At 34.0% G+C, this 18,818-nt stretch overlaps 1 protein-coding gene across 2 annotated transcripts in view; it reads right to left on the bottom strand.

Moving 5' to 3' along the window:
- The window catches only part of LOC149413652 (alpha-N-acetylgalactosaminidase), a 135,952-nt gene continuing 117,134 nt past the window's right edge, over positions 1-18,818 (bottom strand). Inside the window, exons 4-10 of one of the 2 annotated variants that reach the window (XM_089644819.1) lie at positions 6,308-6,401; positions 5,766-5,941; positions 5,479-5,640; positions 4,110-4,307; positions 3,617-3,781; positions 3,072-3,147; positions 1-806 (exon numbers count right to left, since the gene is read on the bottom strand). In XM_089644819.1, coding sequence (XP_089500945.1) covers positions 700-806; positions 3,072-3,147; positions 3,617-3,781; positions 4,110-4,307; positions 5,479-5,640; positions 5,766-5,941; positions 6,308-6,401 — 978 coding nt within the window. In that variant the 3' untranslated portion in view covers positions 1-699. The remainder of the gene's footprint in view (positions 807-3,071; positions 3,148-3,616; positions 3,782-4,109; positions 4,308-5,478; positions 5,641-5,765; positions 5,942-6,307; positions 6,402-18,818) is intronic. The other variant, XM_089644820.1, reaches the window with a different exon arrangement.

The raw sequence follows: 18,818 nt of genomic DNA, 5'->3' as shown, positions 1-18,818 counted from the left end.
TAAAAAAAAATCTCAAAATACCCAAAGAGTTAAATGTATTATTGTTTGTCCTCACAAAAGCATTCAAACAATAGAAAAATAATTTATAGAAAGCTGGGTTGATTTAGAAAGAGTACCTAACTACCTCTAGCTAGGGTACACAATAAAATTATAATAATAATAATAAAAATATTACGAGACACCTGTTTGAAAAAATTCAAAGCTTTTGTCAAAGCACAATTTATTGGTAAAACTGTAATCTGTAAAAACAAGTTACACAAAACTGTCAAAATAAATTATGATAAATTGAAGTGTAGCATATCGTCGATGGCAATCCATCACTGTGTAAATCATATTTGGCCACTTTTCAGGAGTTGATTTTACCCACTATTACCTTACATTGAAAAAATTCTATATTAATCCAACTGATGTAGGTTTATAACCATTGTAGGATGACTTCCACCGTGATAGATTGCCGTCGACAATATAAAGCAAAGCGAGACTGTATTGTTGTATTAGTTTGAAAATAATTATCATATCTAATATAATTACAAAAATAGGAAAAAAAGCATGCACTGGTAGTTCATAAATTCTTTTAGGAAAATTATACAAGCACTGTAGCTCTGTAGACAAATTGAAATATATTATTCCATTCCAGCTTTTAGTGTAAACATATTCAATTATTGAATTTTTATATCAGTGAGGTTCTAATACAGACGACTATTTCTTCAGCCTGAAGACATCGTTGAGGGGATCATAGGGCGTTCTGGAAGTGGTAGAACGGTACTGGAAAGTTGGCTGAGCATCGGCACGAAGAATTACGACACCTGTGGAACAAAAATACATTAGACGGAAGGAAAAATAAAAATATTTGTTATTGTACAAGTTAAAATGATTATATTAAAACACAGATAACTTTGTTTACATCACTTTAATCTTTTAAATCACCATCGAAGTGATGTAAACAAAGTTATTTATGTTTTAATATAATAAATAATGTCATCTCAAGTGATAAGCTTACAGAAGAAATTTACTTCGAAAAATTAAAATGATTGTATGTAGTTACTTTTGAAAGAACCAAGTAATTCATTATTCTGCAGGAATCACTAATTGGTTCATGTTTTGCTCCAATTAAGTCTTTTAGTTTTCTTAACATTTAAATTGAACATTTTAAAACCCTTGTAATAAATATTGTTTTGTGTTGCCAATAAATTTGTCTTAGGAAGCCTAAAATCGTTGCAGCTTCTCATGGGATAGCCATGGACAGTACCATTAATACTAACACTTTTGAACATGTAATCTGCTAACATTTTATAAATACTTGGGTGTATAAAATGACTAAATGTTGCAACACACTTAGACCATTGAGTTGGTATTGCATTTTTTTTATCCTAATATATCTGCTACAACACAATATAGACCAAAAGCCTCTGTTCTGAATTATTTTAAGTTGTGTTTTATTGCTCAAAAAATTATATTGCTGAATTACTAGGTGGTATGCTACAGTGGTGTTGTAGACAAATTTCCTTGTTTTAATTGTCTAATTTTCCCTTTCTCATACTTGAGAAGTTAACTTTAATGTGCCTGTACTTACGTAATATGAATATGCGCATAGGTTTGTTCGTATAAAAACTCGATTCTTTCAAGAAATATAAATACAATATTGGTTTAAATCAACAATACAATATTGTATCTGTTTGACTTTGAAGGAATTGACTTTTTATACTCATCATATGATTCATATGTACAGGTGCAAACAAGAAATACGTCTTAATATTTTTAAGCATAACTGGCAAAAAGTGTTTTTTTCTAAAATAATTAAATTAGTGCCACCTACGAACGAGCAGTGAATAATTTTATGTTTACCCTTTACAAAAGATTGTAATAATTAGGTTGGTTGTTTCAAACACCTGTCACTTACGATGATTATTGAATTGACAACCTGTTTTATTTTGATTTTTCCACATTTGAATTAAATTTATCATTAAATGTAGATTTTTGGCCCATTTAAGTTTTTGATCAAACTGCTGACAAGCATAACAACTGTTATGTTTGATGACAATTTGAGAGAGCTGATCTAAATTTTAGCAAAAGTTGAAACGGATCAAGAATCGGCCATTCATGGGTACTGTTCAAACGTAGAAAATTAAAAATAGAGCTGATTGTTGCTTTGATGGTAATCAAATGTAATGAGAGTTTGATAAATACATACCACAATAAGCAAATCAAAATGGCTCCACTTCCTGCCCCATCCAAAATAAGAATACAAATAATTAGAAATACTTACCAGTTTACTGTTATATGATGCTTTTTTTATTTGGTTTAATTTTCAATAGGTCATTTTATATATATTGTTTTTAAATCCTTGTAAAAGCCCGGTTGGGCGTAAAACAGAATAAAAAAAATAAAATAAAAAATTGCAAATCATAAGTTGGCCTGAGACTACTGATTTTAAAGGCTTTATTAATACATACAGGGCTGTTTTTTACATGTGGCTTAAGTACTTTCATAGTATAATTGAATATTATAAAATAATAAAGAAATATAGTACTCTCTTACTAATCAACCGCCAATTAGTAAAGCTGTGGATTATAGTGAATACATACATAATATGCTAAAAATTAAAACATGTATTTCGAAAAACAAACACCGCTACCGATCTTTCGTAAAAATCTTCTTATTAAAGATCTTGCGAGAAGACTCCATTTTGTTAACCTAAATCATTATCCAAAAACAAATAAGGTGGAAGAACGAAACAATTAGAAACACTTGCGACAGTTGCTAGAATACACAGAGGCTGATTGAAATGCCCTAAAACACCAATAACAATCTTGGGCGACTGGTAAAATGGTCAAGGAGACCAAGCTGGTTGGTGGTACATATAGTATCTGAGTGTATATGAGTAAGATAACCCAATAACGTCGGCGTTTGGGTCTAGGCACGCGGCGGGCTACTAAATTTGACATACGAATACCGGCATTGATTTTGTGCTTTCGTCTAGCAAAAATAATGGTGTATTAAGTAGCTGTCAGATAATCCATCATCAGATTACTGAGAGAGATAGATATTTGATAAAAAAGCCAAATACGTTCTACCTGAGGGGTTGACTTTCACTTTGATCTTGGTCTGAGGAGACAGGATTCCATAGTCTACGTCTTCATACAGATCCTGAAAAAAAATAACATTGTAAAATAATAATAAAAGATTGAATGGATTTGTCCTAGAATACCACAGTTAATGTATATTTATTATTCATTAACTTGACATTCCAAGTTACATAACCTGCAAATAGCGTGTATTTCCAGTTACATAAAATTTGCCTAACAAATGCGAAAAATTTTCAACGATTCAAATAATCCCACAATTTTTTAGTGTTAGCAGTTTATAATGTATGTATGGTGGATATTTTAAAAATGTTTTCACATTTTTATAGTCATCAAAATATAGTAGTTTCTTATGAAGGTACAAGTAATCTTCAAATTAAAATTATGCAAAATTCAACTGATTTAACGAACCCAAAAATATACTAGGTCCTGAATATGTCATATGTCAATGTCGATTGTCCATTTGCCGAATGACACATTCTTCTAAGTAATTTTATTTAAAGACATTTATTACATAATTATTGAGTACATACCTCAACCCTGTACCCAGTGGGGTTGGTCAGACCCAGTTCCCTCAGAGTGACGGCTACATCGGATGGCGTGCCATCAGTGCGGCGGTTGACAAATGCCACGGCATATGAGTAGTATGTCTGGTACACAGGCGTGATAGGGCGAGACCAGATTTCAATTCCGCGGTGCTAGAAATGACGTAAAAAAAATTATGAACAAAGTAAAAGAAAAAAGGTTTAGTTTGCTTTCTCCCAATTTATCGATAAGCATCATTTGGGTTTTTGACATTTGGACTGTCCATGTCGAACACCGACTCCCGGTCCGTTTCAACATTTTACCAAATTGTAGATCATCACTGATGGTGTGATCTACAATCACTGGCCAAATGTGAAAATGTCAAATGTGACAATGTCAAATGTGACAATCTCGTGACAATATTAAATGTGGTAATGCCTAATGTGGCAGTATCTAATATGAAGAAAGTTGAATTCAGGTTTTTAAAAAATAAATACGCACCTTGTAAATCCTCCTACCCTGGATACCGAGGGGATCCTGGTCCACGGCGATGATCTTTCGGTTCTGCAGGATGGCCTTGTACTCCGGGCGGATAGTTCTGAGATCCACGGACATCAGCAGGGGGGCAGCCAGGATGGCCCAGATGGCCATCTGTGTTTTGCTCTGCTCGTAGGAGAGACCAAAGTTGCCGATGATGAGCTGAACAGAAGGGGTTTTTGATTATGCTATGCATTATATTAAGAGTGTTTCGGAAGGCCTTCATGCAGAAGTGAATATTCAATAACGTTGAAGATTTTCAGGGTTTTATGGTCGTTGTTATTTCGAAAGTGGGCGACGAGGACGATAATCAGCTGAGCAAAAATAGATACTGGTTATATTATGCTTTGTATAAGGAGTGTTTCAAAAGGCCTTCATGCAGAAGTGGATATTCAATAACGTGGAAGATCTTCACAGTTTTATGTCAATAGTTATTTTGAAACTGGGCGACGAGGACAGTAAGAAGGCACCGAAATTTTACTGATGTTAAAACTGTTTTTTGTTAACGTTTACTTATTATACGTCCAATTCATAAAATAAGTAACATGAAATTAGAAGATAAGTGTAAATTATAAATAAACCTAACTACCAGCATCAGAACAGACTTTGTCTAGTGAGGCGAATAAATAAAACCTAACTAACTGACTAACTAACCATCACGCCGTTTACCGCAGGGGTAGGCAGAGAGCCTACAACTCAAAAGAGAAACAACTCGGTTTTGGCACACACTCCTTGCCTCATTCATATTTGCATAAAACAAACAAAAATAAACACCCGGGATGCCAGCAAAGGCAAGACAAAAACAAATAGTAGAAGTCATAACATATTGTAATGTTTCTTCACTTGCTTAGTGACAGACCAAAGTCATTTAGATGTTCCATAGCTTTTTCACCATTCTTTTGTCGGACACGGCACAGTCTTGGATTAGGATAGGTTGAATTATTATGTCCGATCTCTGTACACTACACTTTTACTTCTTCAAAGAATTTATTTTAGGTATCTTCGTCACGCATGCTTTTGAATATTACAGTGCATGGGTTGATTTTTCTATTTTTATGTGCGCCGTGTGCGACGCACAAGATGGCCGCAGAGGTGCCCACTAGGCAGGGGCCCTGTTTAGATCCGCCCCTGACTGTAGCACTGTTCGAAACGTTGCCTTAATCAATTAATCGTGATAAGACTTTTGGTCGTGAAAACCTCAAATCGTATCTGTTATTTACGATTTTTTAGAAATAAAGTTTTATTCACGTGGTAGGCCCTGAGGCTCTCGCTAGTGTTGCCTCTTGTTTGGTTTTACCTTCATAGCGTGTAAAAAAAAAAAATAGTCTCTCACCATGTCAGGGTCGTTCCAGTGTCCAGGTCCTGCATTGGGCACAATGGTATCCTGATGGTTGCCGTAGTAGTCAATGATGGACTCCACAGAGGCCCAAGAGTCTTGGATGTCATCGAAGTTGCGCCACAGGTTGCAATGCTGAATTATGGAGGAGAAGTTGGGCTAGAAGAGACAGAGAAACAGATGATATAATATAGAGATAGAGATGCATGCTGATATCCGGGTAGGGGTATCCATTTCTTGCGATGCAAAAGTGGTGATGTCTAAATAGTAAATATATATAATACCTGCATGCCAGCGTAGATCTGGTAGACAGGCCAGCTGCAAGAGTAAACCATGGCGCGGCCGGTGCCATTGAGGTGCATGCCGAACTCCGGGTAGCCAGCATCCATGTCCTGCGGCAGTGCGTAGCAGCCGTCCAGCTTCACATAGTCCACGTCCCATGAGGCGAATGTGGCGGCATCTGGAAGTCACACAATATTGTTTAGTTGGTAACCTTGTGAGATTGAGCTATTTTGTGACATAGAGTCTTTTTTAATATCTTTTTCGGTTATTAGCTACACATTAAATATGTTCATTTTTGTTAGGTATTTTGGCCTCAAACCAAAATTAAGTTTTGTATTAAAAAGGTAGCGCAGCCGTTGCCCACAAATGATTTTTTTTCATAAAAAAATATTTTTTTGCCCCCTCCCCCCAAGGAACCCCTTGGATATGTTTGCTGATTTCCTTTTAACTCCTTTAGATCCGCCCTTGGTCCTACCCAACACTACGAGGGAAAGCATTTGTGGATAGCACTAAACAAATAAAATAAATATTTTGATTAGCTCACCAGTGTGAAGATGTCCAATGACTCCAGGATATCCAGCGCAAGTGAAGTTGCCATAATCCTCATAGATTCCAAACTTCAGCCCTTTGGAATGAACCTGTAATAAATAATAAAAAATACCAGTAAAATAAACGCTTTTGTGCGAATCCCATTCTTGAAACTCCCTCTACCAAAATCCCCAGTAGACATACTCAGTACTGTCTTGGTGAAAGACCAACGATCAGAATCGAAAATGTCGCTTGAAATAGCACTAGCCTAGTTGGATGACCAGATCTAAATAGCAAGGCATCTACTTCCCAACCTTCCTCTCTCAATCTACTTATCGTTTCCACTCCCTTCAACCTAACAACATCTTCAAATTGGGGGTGTAATAGGTAATATGTAGTTCCACTGGCTCCGGGCAGCAGAAATTTTCAGAGTAAGTATTCACAATAACAGAAAAGTAACAGTCAGAAATGATTGCACCAACATAAAAAGGGCAAAGCCAAACAAAAGCCGATAAAGCATTTCAAGTGGCTGAACACTTTTTTTTTTATATACAGGTTTTCCAATAAGAGGTGTTATTTTGATATTCAATCGTAAAAGATCAATGGTTTCGTTGCTTGTGTGGCACGTAGCGCCGTCTTGTTGAAAGTAAACGTTGTCCAGATCAATACCATCCAATTCCGGTCATAAAAAATCATTAATCATCTCTCAATAGCGCAATCCATTCACCGTAACTGTTGCTACAGCCTTATTTTTGAAAAAGTAAGGTCCAATGACTCCACCGGACCATAAACCGCACCAAACAGTCACACGTTGAAGATAGAGAGGATTTTCAACAATAACTCTTGGGTTTTCCGAGCCCCAGATGCGACAATTTTGCTTGTTGACGAAGCCACCGAGGTGGAAATGGACCTCATCACTCAAGATGATTTGCATTTGATTCACTCATTGAATTTTAATAATGTCAATGGGTTGTTGAAGCGTGTATCGTTCCATTTTTATCAAGGGCGTAGTTTTTACTTGTCAAATGTCAAAAAATGACAGCTTCAAAAGTAACATCTACCGAAATAACGGGCTATTCAAAATAACACCTCTTATTGGAAAATCCTATATTTAATTATAAACCATAATTATACATTTTGGAGTAATTTTTGTTTTTTTAAATAATAAATTGTACATTTTAAATTATTATTATTTTTATATTAAATTGAGATGTGTTATGCCACGGTTGAGTTTGTTTTTCAGTTAAAAGATTTTCTATGTGTGGATCGACATTTGAAACACAATAGACGACATATTTATTCATTTGATCAAAAGTGTAATATATACATATATGAGTTGCATTTGAATGTAATATTTAAAAAAAATGAGAGTTCTGTATGGGATTGTATGGCGCGCAATATGGAGTTTTATAAAACGCATTTAACTTATAGCGTAATCTGTCACCCTCTTTAATGGAGTGCATAAGCGACCCATTGTGATTTGCCTACTGCTCTCAATACGCACATGGCACGGTGTGACTTCTTTGAAATATCTTCGTGTGTTTGAAGTAGCGTATTTTTATGTGAATTTCTTTAGTATTGAGGTTTTGTAGGCTCCCCCCATGCAACAATACCATACTGTATTAGTAGTTGTAATGTATTGAGTATTGTAGCGGTGAAGGTCGTACACAATAATGATACTTGATCTTGTACTGATTTTTGATGGTTGGAATTGGATAGTATTGATCTGGATAACGTTTACTTTCAACAGGACGGCGCTACGTGCCACACAAGCAACGAAACCATTGATCTTTTACGATGAATATAAAAATAACACCTCTTATTGGAAAACCCTGTAGTTTAATAAAGGTTTTTTTTTATCCCTACGTGGCTTATTTTTTTTACAGACTGCAACTCCCCAGGTCGAGAAACGATGAACTTATTAATAAGATATTATTGTTTAAGTCAAATATGCTACATTATAAATTATAATATCGAGATACGAATATCGAGAGATCTTCCAATCATGTAAATTATATTTGTGTCAGACTATACAACCAAACCTTCACTCCATATGGGAAATCAAAAAGTCAGTGGGTATAGAGCAAGATAAGACTCGAACGGTGATCTCTGCCAAGCCGTGTGATAAATACTAGTAGGAAAATAAATAAAACAAAACAACGAAAAAACAGAACACGATAAAACAGTTGGTTAATATTTTAGATTAGGCAGGTTTTTTCCCTTCTGTTTAGTCATGGAACCCTTCTAATAAAACATAAATTATTAATATTACGTTATCAAAAAAGGTTACCGACTCCCGATAAAGAACGTTTTTAACGTTTCTCTGATCAGAATAAGTACCCACTCGATAGAACGAAAACGAAAACGAAATTAAAGAGAAAAACTGCGAATAGTAAAGTACAACCAGTTAACGACACGCGATGCTCACAAATAATAATAAAAAAAAACAGAATAAAATGAATGAGGGTGTTAGTGTCGTAACACGCTGTATCCGTATTGTGATTTATTTGATTTTAATACAAAAAAGTGAAGTCATCGTTGAAGGTAGGACTATTTAGATTATATAATAAATATTCACAAAATACCGATCAAAGAAAAAAGTTTTCAGGAATTCTGATCCTTGTAAACGGCATATTACATAACATTTTTTATAAAACTCTCAATAATTCATTCAAAAGACGGTACAGTTTTCAGATTTCAAGGCAACGGTGCTACCTATTTCAGTGGCATTTGAATGTCATAGAAATGTTTTATTGAATAAGCCATAAACTAACTAACTAACCATCACGACGTTTCCCGCAGGGGTAGGCAGAGAGGACGGACCGCCAAACAACTCGGTCTTGGCACACACTTCTTGCCTCATTCACATTCATACATACTCTGCTATTATTCCTACTCTTGACATGTATTCCTCGGGCGTCCCCGACTTCTGCTACCATTCACATTTGCATCGTATATTCTCCTTACACTTCTTTCTTACACCGAACATGTGGTCAACGAATGCTCGCTCCATTCATTCCCCGGCGGGATTGATGGGGTCCACATGGCGACGCCTGAGGCCCTAAAATGGCTCGCAGATCTAGATGTCCCCCTCTGACCCCCCACCATACGAAAGAAGAAGAAGAAGACTTATTTCTTCGCTCATTTGCATGCCCAAACATACATCAGCCTTGCACTCTTTGCGGATCTCCACATTTCTCACAAGATCATACATGGTTTTACTCAGGGATCTCAATTCTACAGCATTCAATCTACTTTCATCCTTTCTCTGCCAGTTCCATGCCTCACTTCCATACATCAGGGTAGGTACCAGCACTCCATTGTGGACTGCTAGCTTCGCTTCTTTGGACAATTTTTTGTTAGCGCCAACTGCGTTCAGTCCTTCATTAATGGAGTTACCTATATTTACCCTTCGTTCAATATCTCTGTCAGCCTTCCCATCTCTCGTAAACACACTCCCTAAGTACACAAACTCCTCCTTTTTTAAGTACACCCCATTCAAAACTATATATCACAATGTTTTCGTACTCTCGCTTTCAAACACCAAAAATAAAGTTTTCTGATTTGTTATAAGTTTATGTACATTGTTTTCTAAATACTTCAAGACCCAGGTAAACTCCTTCTATTCAGCAAGCCCTAAAAGAAATCAGAGTGAAATGATTTCATCTAAATGAAATAATAACTAATCCCTAAGGCTTGGTGTGTCTAGTTAAATAAAAAAAAATCAACACAAAAAAACAAAGTTTTTTTAAAATAAGTATTTTATTCTACTTTCAAATGTCTGTTAAAATTTGAAAAGAAATAATTTATTTTTGGATTGATTAAGAATTGAACCTTCCTACCCAGGAACTGGAGTCAACAACTCTACCAATCTCGTCAAATGCCAATCGGGTAGGACCGACATTTATTTAGTTTATCAACGACTGTAATGCCATTCAATCTCAGAGAAATGCTTTAAAGTCCGCGTGTGTTCATCCCGTCCGTCCGTTGTCATCGACAACAAGTCTATCTCCGGGCTTCAGCTCGATCGGATGTCGGAAAGTGGGTTAATTTCCGCTTCAAAGATTTGCGTTAATTTTTTACCAAAAACAAAAGTGTAATTCAAATAGATATATTTAAAAAAGGAAAACTAAGTGTAAAGTGTAAAAAAAACATTTCACAAGAAAATTAAACTGTGCAATTTTCATGACCCCAAAGCTCACCTTTCTAGAGTTTTACTACCTTTAACTGAAAACAGACGTGTTACAATGACAGAAAACCGAAAATAAAGTTTTTTTTAATTTCTGTAAATATTGAGTTGACATCTTTTTGATCTGACCAATTAATTCAATGCCAACTTTCCTCATTTAATCAAACAAAACGATTCTGTTTTCAGAACACCGTCATAATGCATAATAATCCACGTTCTCACAGATCTCATTGCAATATAAATCAACAAAGATTATACTGGACGTTGAGTGAAATTTCGTAACTTTATTATGAAATGACGATGTCTTTGTATGAATCGGATTGATCATATTATTATTGCTATATTGTACTTCTAGACTCCGTGGAAAATTTCATGAATAATTAAGTTCTAGGCGCTAATCAAAAGGTCTGACAGTTAATCTAGTCCTATTTCAGTGTTTGCTGTAATTAATTAACTACGAGCATATATAACGTAGGAGGAATGAACATTTTGCCCTAGATAAATATATACCTTCTGGGTCTGGCGGGAATAAAGCCCGTGTATCAATAAATAATATTCGACCGTTAAAATATTGTTTAGCTCGTCATAATGAAAAAAGCAACTCAAATTTCTTATAATTTTTACAATTACCAATTTAAATAAATGATTTTTCATTTCATCTTTTTTTAATTTTAGGACTTTATTATGAGTGAAATCTAAATATACTTAGCGTAAAAAATAACGATCGTATTATTTTTTAAGTTTAATAGTTTGTAAATAATAATTTGTAAGCACATAAGCAATATAACGCATTACCTAGTAATCTAAAACTTCCGGCAAAGAACAAAAAAACATTGGAAAAATCTCTTAAAAGCTATTTCCTCAGCAGTTTTATTAATGACTGACACATTCTTTCTTTGGAACTCCAAAATAACTTCTGCATTTATTTATTTTAATATGTCTTTCCCGAAATGAGTTTTGTAAACTCACTGGGAATAATAAATTTTAACTTATTATTTTGTAATAAATAAATGTTTTTCACCCGTTCAGGGGCAATTCTTTCGATATATTTTGTGTGATATGATGGTTTAGCTATGTATGCTAGGCGCTTCATACAAAATGACCAATAAACTTCCAAGCGGGGAGTTTATCCATATCGTCCTGAATGGTACGTACCTCGGGTCGTAGCCATCATAACTGGCGTGCGGTAGGCAAAGCTTGCGTCCGCAATAAATTATTCTCAACCTAATTAATATACTCGTATTTAGAAATATTCCATTTTTATTTTTAACATTTTTTAGATTGAATGCAATTTTATAATTAAAAATATTATGTAGGAATAGGATGAGCTGTAAAATGCTGTTCAATTTTGTTACCGAAAGAACTTTTAGTACGAAAACTACACTGCGTTAAAATATTCCTTTTCCGAATGAGGCCAAACGGCTGTCATGTCGGCCCGAGTATTTATTTGTATTCATTAGATCGTTATGCTGGTCATTATAAAATAAATTCGCCACCTTCTTATTACTCTGCAACGAACGCCGGGTGTACAGTGTAATGTTGGTTGGATTGTGTTGCATCGCGTTGCATAACGCTAATCGAATGGTTCAAATCTGCGGATCATTGCAGCTTGCATTTTCCCAGACCAATTATTGTTATAAAATGCTAGTACATTGTGACATCACTTCTGTGCGATTGGATGAGACGCGTACAGCCTCAGTTTCACATCATAGTTGAACTTTTACCTCTATCTAGAACTGTATGTAAATAAAGTAAGACGATGTGAAGTTTCGTTCGCGAGAATCGGAATGATCTGTATGAAGCACTTCACAAGTGAATGACTAATCATTATTCGGTCAAATATCTTTAAGACGAGACAATACCATAAAATAAAGCCAGAATCCGGTCAGTGGCTGAGTTGGCATTGCGTTTGGGTCCCACCCAGGCGTATTGTGTTAAATTCCTCGGCTGGCTAAGTCCTCCATCACTTATTTTACTGTGGTGGTAGTAGGAGATTTTCAAATATTGTCAGGTTATTCGTACCGGGAATGTTTGTCTTTCTTTTAAAAAATATTAAAATAAAGTCAGAATCTTAATGACGTAAGTGAAGCAGCCATGCACACAACATTTGCGACGTGCGGCCTTGGTGTATTGGACAGACCTACGGTTGAATGTGCCCTATCAAATCTCTAAAATAACGTGGCGCGGACTTCTTCATACATGATTTTGAAGCTAAAATAAAAAAAAAAATGAATAATTATTTTTGAAATCAAATGATAGAAATCATATATCTTGTATAAATATGTGCTGCTTTATTTATTTGTATTTTAAATTATAAAATATTTTAGAGGCAATTTTAATTAGTTAATGGTAATTATTAATAAAATTATCTTTCCCAATCTATTGTGTAAATACAATGAAATTTTAAATAATAAAAAAACATGGAAAAAAATACGTTTTTTATGCCTGAATTTAAAATGTATATACGACAAATTTGTGTTCGAACGAAAATCGATCATTTGAAAATTAAATTTGAGCCCATAAAATAGATTTTTTAGCAATTCATATTTTTTATTTTATATTTAATAATATTTACATAGTAGAAAAGGTAAGATTATTTTTGTACGAATTATCATTAAGTCACAAATAATTGCCAAACTTTGCTCTAAAACCATGAAAAATCGATTTTTATAATGGCACATTTTTTTAAATTTGAAATACAAATAAATAAAGTAGCACTTATTAACACTAGATATTTACTATACCTTTCGAATAAAAACTTAATTTTTCACTTTGGTTAAGTATTTTGGCCTAAAATCCAAATTTAAGTTTTGTATGAAAAAGACCGCGCAACCGTTCCCCTTAACGACATAAGTGATGAAGTAGTGTAAAAACAATATTCGGCGCACGGCCCGGTGTAATGGACAGACCTACGGTCGACTTTGCCCTAGCAGGTATATTTGAATTATTTCTGATAAACGTATTACTAAAATGTCAAATGTTTCTAGAGGGATCCCTCGGGAAATTACTAAATTATCGCCTAGAAAAATAAAATCTTGTGCTAATATTCGATCATAGTTGTTGTCGGCAATATGATAACGAACCCTTTTTATGATGAATTTTTATATAAAACAACCGCAACACCTACAAGAGCTGTAATGTGTAAAAATTATGAAATAATATCGTCACTCGGTTGTGCGACGTTTTGAGGCGGGTTAAGGAAAGGGCTAAAAACTCAATTTCAGGCTACCGACATCAACTTTATTGTGTACGGGAGATACACTCTTATCTGCAGAGAATTTAGTTGTTATTTTTAATTGAAACAAAAGACATTCTAAAAAATTCGTTTCTAACCTTAAAATCATAGAATCTTGGTCTAACCAACAAAAAACCACTTATATCATTTAACTACAGTGTTGTTTGTCTAACGAAACTCAATTGTGTATATGTGTCTAGTTTCAGAAAAAATGGATTAAGAGTCAGTTCGTGATGTAGATTAACTTAGTTCGTGATATGAAATAACTACCTACACAAATTTAACTAACAAAGAAAAAATACTCAAGGATTTGGAGCAAATTAACCGAGAAATAATACGAAAAATAATTTTCATGGCCACATTACGAATCTAATTATATATTTGTAATGCTAAATCTCTTTCTAAATGTTTGTTATTAATGTTTATAGGATAATTTATAATAGTACTACCTTCAACCAGTTCAGGTTTTTATAGTTTAAGAACTTAATTTCAAATGTTATTTATAAATGATTGACGTTGAAACCATGAAGGCGGAAATGCATTTTTTGTATAATACGTCGTGGTCTTTAAGAGGAAGCTACAAGCCAAAAATGTGTGTATTCTTGGTATACCTTATTGTAGGTAATAAACATTAAAATCGCTTGACAAACGGAGTCTAGAAACGTTCGATTTCAAGCACAAAACTGGTTTTTATTTATTTTGTAAATAATTTTATAAGAAAGCAAAAAAGTTAATCAAGTGAAACTGTCACAGATAATCTTAGCTATAATAAGTTGTTACCTTTACGCGTTCATACATTTCTATTAAAAAACATTTTTTTCAGAAGCTTACATTTATATTTTTTATTGAGTAATTAATTTTTTATTTAGATTCTCTTCAAGCGAAACGTTAGGAAAACCTTCAATTTATCTAAAGCTTATTTTTGGTATTCACAATGCAAAACCAATTCGTTATAAAGATTAATCAAAATGGTGATATAGCATTAATCTTCGCCTTAAGGATTCGTAGTAAGCGTTCAAAAGAAGAAGAAGATGGGAGCGCGCTTATGTATAAAAAAAAACGATTAAAATTATTAATAGGCGCAAACGAAAATGTTTAATAAAGCGTGATTTACTTAAAATAGAGCAAAAATCTCTCAACAAATGTCTTAAGTGGCAGAAACACTGTTTTTTTTCACACCTGCAGCATGTTAAATAACAGAACCAGATTGTTTTTTATAATTTTCAGAGCTTGCTTTCCGTTTTTTTTTATCGAGGGATTTTCATATAATTACTCTTTGAGGTCGGTCACAATGTAAAGAGATTAGCTTAAAAAAATAACATACATTTATTTAAGAGCTTAAAAACTAAGCGTCCAAGGAAAGTATGTTATAAATCGGTGGAAATTCGGAAAGCGGGGTCTTATTGTGGTCTTCCATTACGGTGATACTAAACAGTATCCTGTCAGTTGGTCACTATGGTGAACGGTAAGTGATACAAAAATACGGAATTGCAATTTTAATGGCTCTATCTAAACAGATAATTGATAATTTTATGTCTATCGAATCGCCTCAAACTGCAATAATTCTAACCGTAGTCATTACAAAAACTAGTTTAGGAAACAGCAGTCGTAAATCCTTGAAAATGTATGCATTTTTAACAAGCAAAAACATTCATTAAATTATTATTGAATGATAAACATGGCGTAAAATGGTTTTATCTATGTTAACAAAACAAATTAATGTTAACAATATTACATGGATCAAATATTATCTAGACGGGAGTGTGAATCTTAAGATTAACACCGAAACCATAAATACTCGTTTAAGAAAACATTTTTCAAAACGAAAGTGAAATAATCATTAGTTTTTTACTACTTTTATGTCTGCACGGAACAAAATTGTCTTCCAGCAAATTCGTCCCAACGCTTACTGGACTGGCTCTGTGAAGATCATTTTTCAAACACGATATTCCGGCAATTAGAAATATTTTAGGTAGGGCTCTCGCGAACATATCATTAATCATTTAATCAGCTATAAAGCTATATGAAGATGTAAAAAATATATATACATACCATATTGATTGAGACTATGAAGAACAACAACAAATGAAGTAAACGCTTTTGTCACAAAATGAAGGATCCTCGCTGGTTTTGCGTACGTTTTTAGAAGCTTATACAATAATTTAACATCAAGTTGGATTGTTGACTTGATCTCTATACCGGGTGTATCGGCACGTACCCGACAAACCTTAACCAGATTTTCCTTAGCACATTTGGAGTAAAAAATGTTATGGGCACTTTGCTGTCCGGTAACATTTTTTTTCAATTAAAAACAAAAAAATTATAAAAAAATCCACACCCCGTCACTGTCATTGGCATTGTTTCTCGTGTTCAACGGCTGTTTTTAGCAAGTGCGTCAAAAAGCGTCTTCGCTCTTTCATACGCACTAAATAATAATAGTTAAAAATGAGACGAATGGTGCCATGCCATTTCGCTGTGATTGTAAAAGCGCGCCAATGTAGGTACGTAGTATATTATTCAACGAAACTCGAATAAAATATTGCCAGATGGGTTTTCAAACTGTGACAAAGGATAAAACAGTGGTGACATGTGGTGAAAATATGAATGGTAAATTTTTTATTAAAAAAAAATGTTACCGGACAGCAAAGTGCCAATAACATTTTTTACTCCAAATGTGCTAAGGAATAGCTGGTTAAAGTTTGTCGGGTACGTGCCGATACATCCTGTATATTACGATGCGATGCTTTTCGGGCTTTCTATTGGCCGATAAATTAAAAAATTACAACATGGGATTTGATCTATAACTTTGTGCTGTGTTTTATACTGTAGGGTACTGTACATTTATATCTAGGCTTTCTTAGTAAAAATATTGAAATAACTATTAGGTGTTGTTATTTTTAGATTGAAATTAGGTATGAGAAGGCTAATCTATTGTTATTATAGATCTATGATATAAAAAAAAGTCATTTCTCAACTCCTTTTGTGTCACAAAATGTCTCAATATTTGAGTGCCATATTTTCACTGGTTCTCGACAGTAAGACTTCTCTGTGGTCATAATTACAAAAATGTCTATATATGTCTAAGTATCTAAAGCAGGTGTTCGTTATGAAAATAAAATAACGGAAACCAAATTAATTCGGACGTACAAAAAGACAAACAAAAACTAGCGAAGGTCATTCCGTAGTGGCGCTGAAAGGAAAAAAATGCTAGTAAATAAAAAAAGAAGTTTCAGCGTGTTCAGAAGGCGAAGGTTAAAGTTAGAAGTTAAGCCGGAAATGCAGGTATTAACAAATCAAATAGACATTGAGAGTGGTAGATACTCTCAGTATCGCCTTGTTGAAAAACAAACATTCAGAATAGAAATTATATTATTAATCAGCTCTCTCATTAAAAATTTAGGCGTATTAGATCTATCAAAAAATTTATATATAAAGATGCAAAAGTCGGTCATTTTGAATACATGTAGGATAACGAAAGATTTTTTTAATATTTATGTTGAGGGATCAGTAGAACTTATAGGGCCTGTTAGAAGTTCTACCGAGCCGAAACCTCTGATATGAAAATATCTGGAGTCGGTGAATTATTCTCCCATTTGATCTCTGGTGAGTTGACATGTTGTTCTTGTATTGTCTTGTGTTTATTTTGCTTATATAATGCACTTACATAATGTTGATTGACTAGATGATCATTTGTGGAAAAGTGTGTGGAAGGGTTTAGTTTTTCTTATGGGGAAGATTTAACCCGGCCAATAAAATCGGAAGTTTAAAAAAATCAGTGATATTATTATTTATCAGTCTATACTCATCTCCACTGTATTTAGATTTTTTCTCTTTATATATTGTTCCTACCATATATGATATACTTACTTATAGCATAATGATATTCTATTTTTCTTATAATTAGTGTAACTCTCTAACCAAGCACAAGAACCAGTTTCTTCATTGGTGAGATTGCGAACATAAATATATTTTGTAATGTAAATATATTTTTATGTACTTATATTATATCCTGTACCCACTTATATATATTAAATAAAAAAAAAATAAAAAAAATGGATTTAACCGTGCTTAGTGATTGGATCTGAATATTATCTGCGATGGGTCACCCCAAGTGGTTCGTTACTTTTGGAAACTTAGCAGGGGTGACCGTGTTCATGGGATGAGGTTTGTCTAGGTTTTGGTGGCGGATCAGGAGAGGCTGGTTAAGGGAGACCCTTTGACCTCTTTATCAGGACTCTCTCGTCCCATCGCCTTGGACTGCAGTTGGAGGGATGGATTCATACATTACTCCTGGAAACACTGATACCAAAATTCCTGCCCACTCCTCATTCCCAGATCTTCTTCTCATTCCCTTTCTTAAAAAGATCTTCTACTTTCCACTATCAAAGATGACAGGTTCCGAGGGAAGTTATTTTCTTGGGGGTTTTATGCGTGGAGTTGATGTAAAGATATATATTTTTGAAACCTGTGGTGCAAGGTAAATACATTTTCTTTAAATCTTATGCACGGATTAGAATTGTTTTAAACAATATTAACCTTTGTAAGTAACCTAAATTAAGTAATAACAGTAACCAAATAAAAAAAGATATTTCTGCATCGCCTTGATATTTTACCAGTTGCATTTTTATATTGCATGCAAGTGAATAATAATTATAAACATATTTATATTTTTGTAATTTCATACTCGATGACCCAACATTAAAGATTTTTTTTAGCCTTGAGTCATTTCATGCAAACTGAAGATCAGTGCAGACAATAACACAACGTAATTTTTACGAAATTCACTTGTTTTTTGGTTAATATTGCCGCACAAGAATCCCAACTGCCCAAGGCCAATGGACGTATGTCATCTCCAAATTAGTTATTATTTTATACGCCCATGTGGCTTTTAGATTGGGTACATGAAATGGTTACAATGTTATGCAGGGGATAGTAATAAACCACAGTTGCTTACAATTATATCACTATCATTTTGAAGAAAACAAAAAAAATCAAAAAAATCACCGGAGACCAGAACATAATTTACATTTTTACTCCAAATAATGTCAGGAATGACTGGTTAAAATAAGTCAAGTACGTCCCTTAACACCCTGTATATGATAA

Source organism: Hesperophylax consimilis, chromosome 21 (assembly GCF_061612785.1).
Source record: "Hesperophylax consimilis isolate HC1 chromosome 21, BYU_Hcon_1.0, whole genome shotgun sequence".
Taxonomy (NCBI): domain Eukaryota; kingdom Metazoa; phylum Arthropoda; class Insecta; order Trichoptera; family Limnephilidae; genus Hesperophylax; species Hesperophylax consimilis.
The sequence above is the reverse complement of the archived record's forward strand: the minus strand, read 5'-3'. Positions and strand labels throughout refer to the sequence as shown.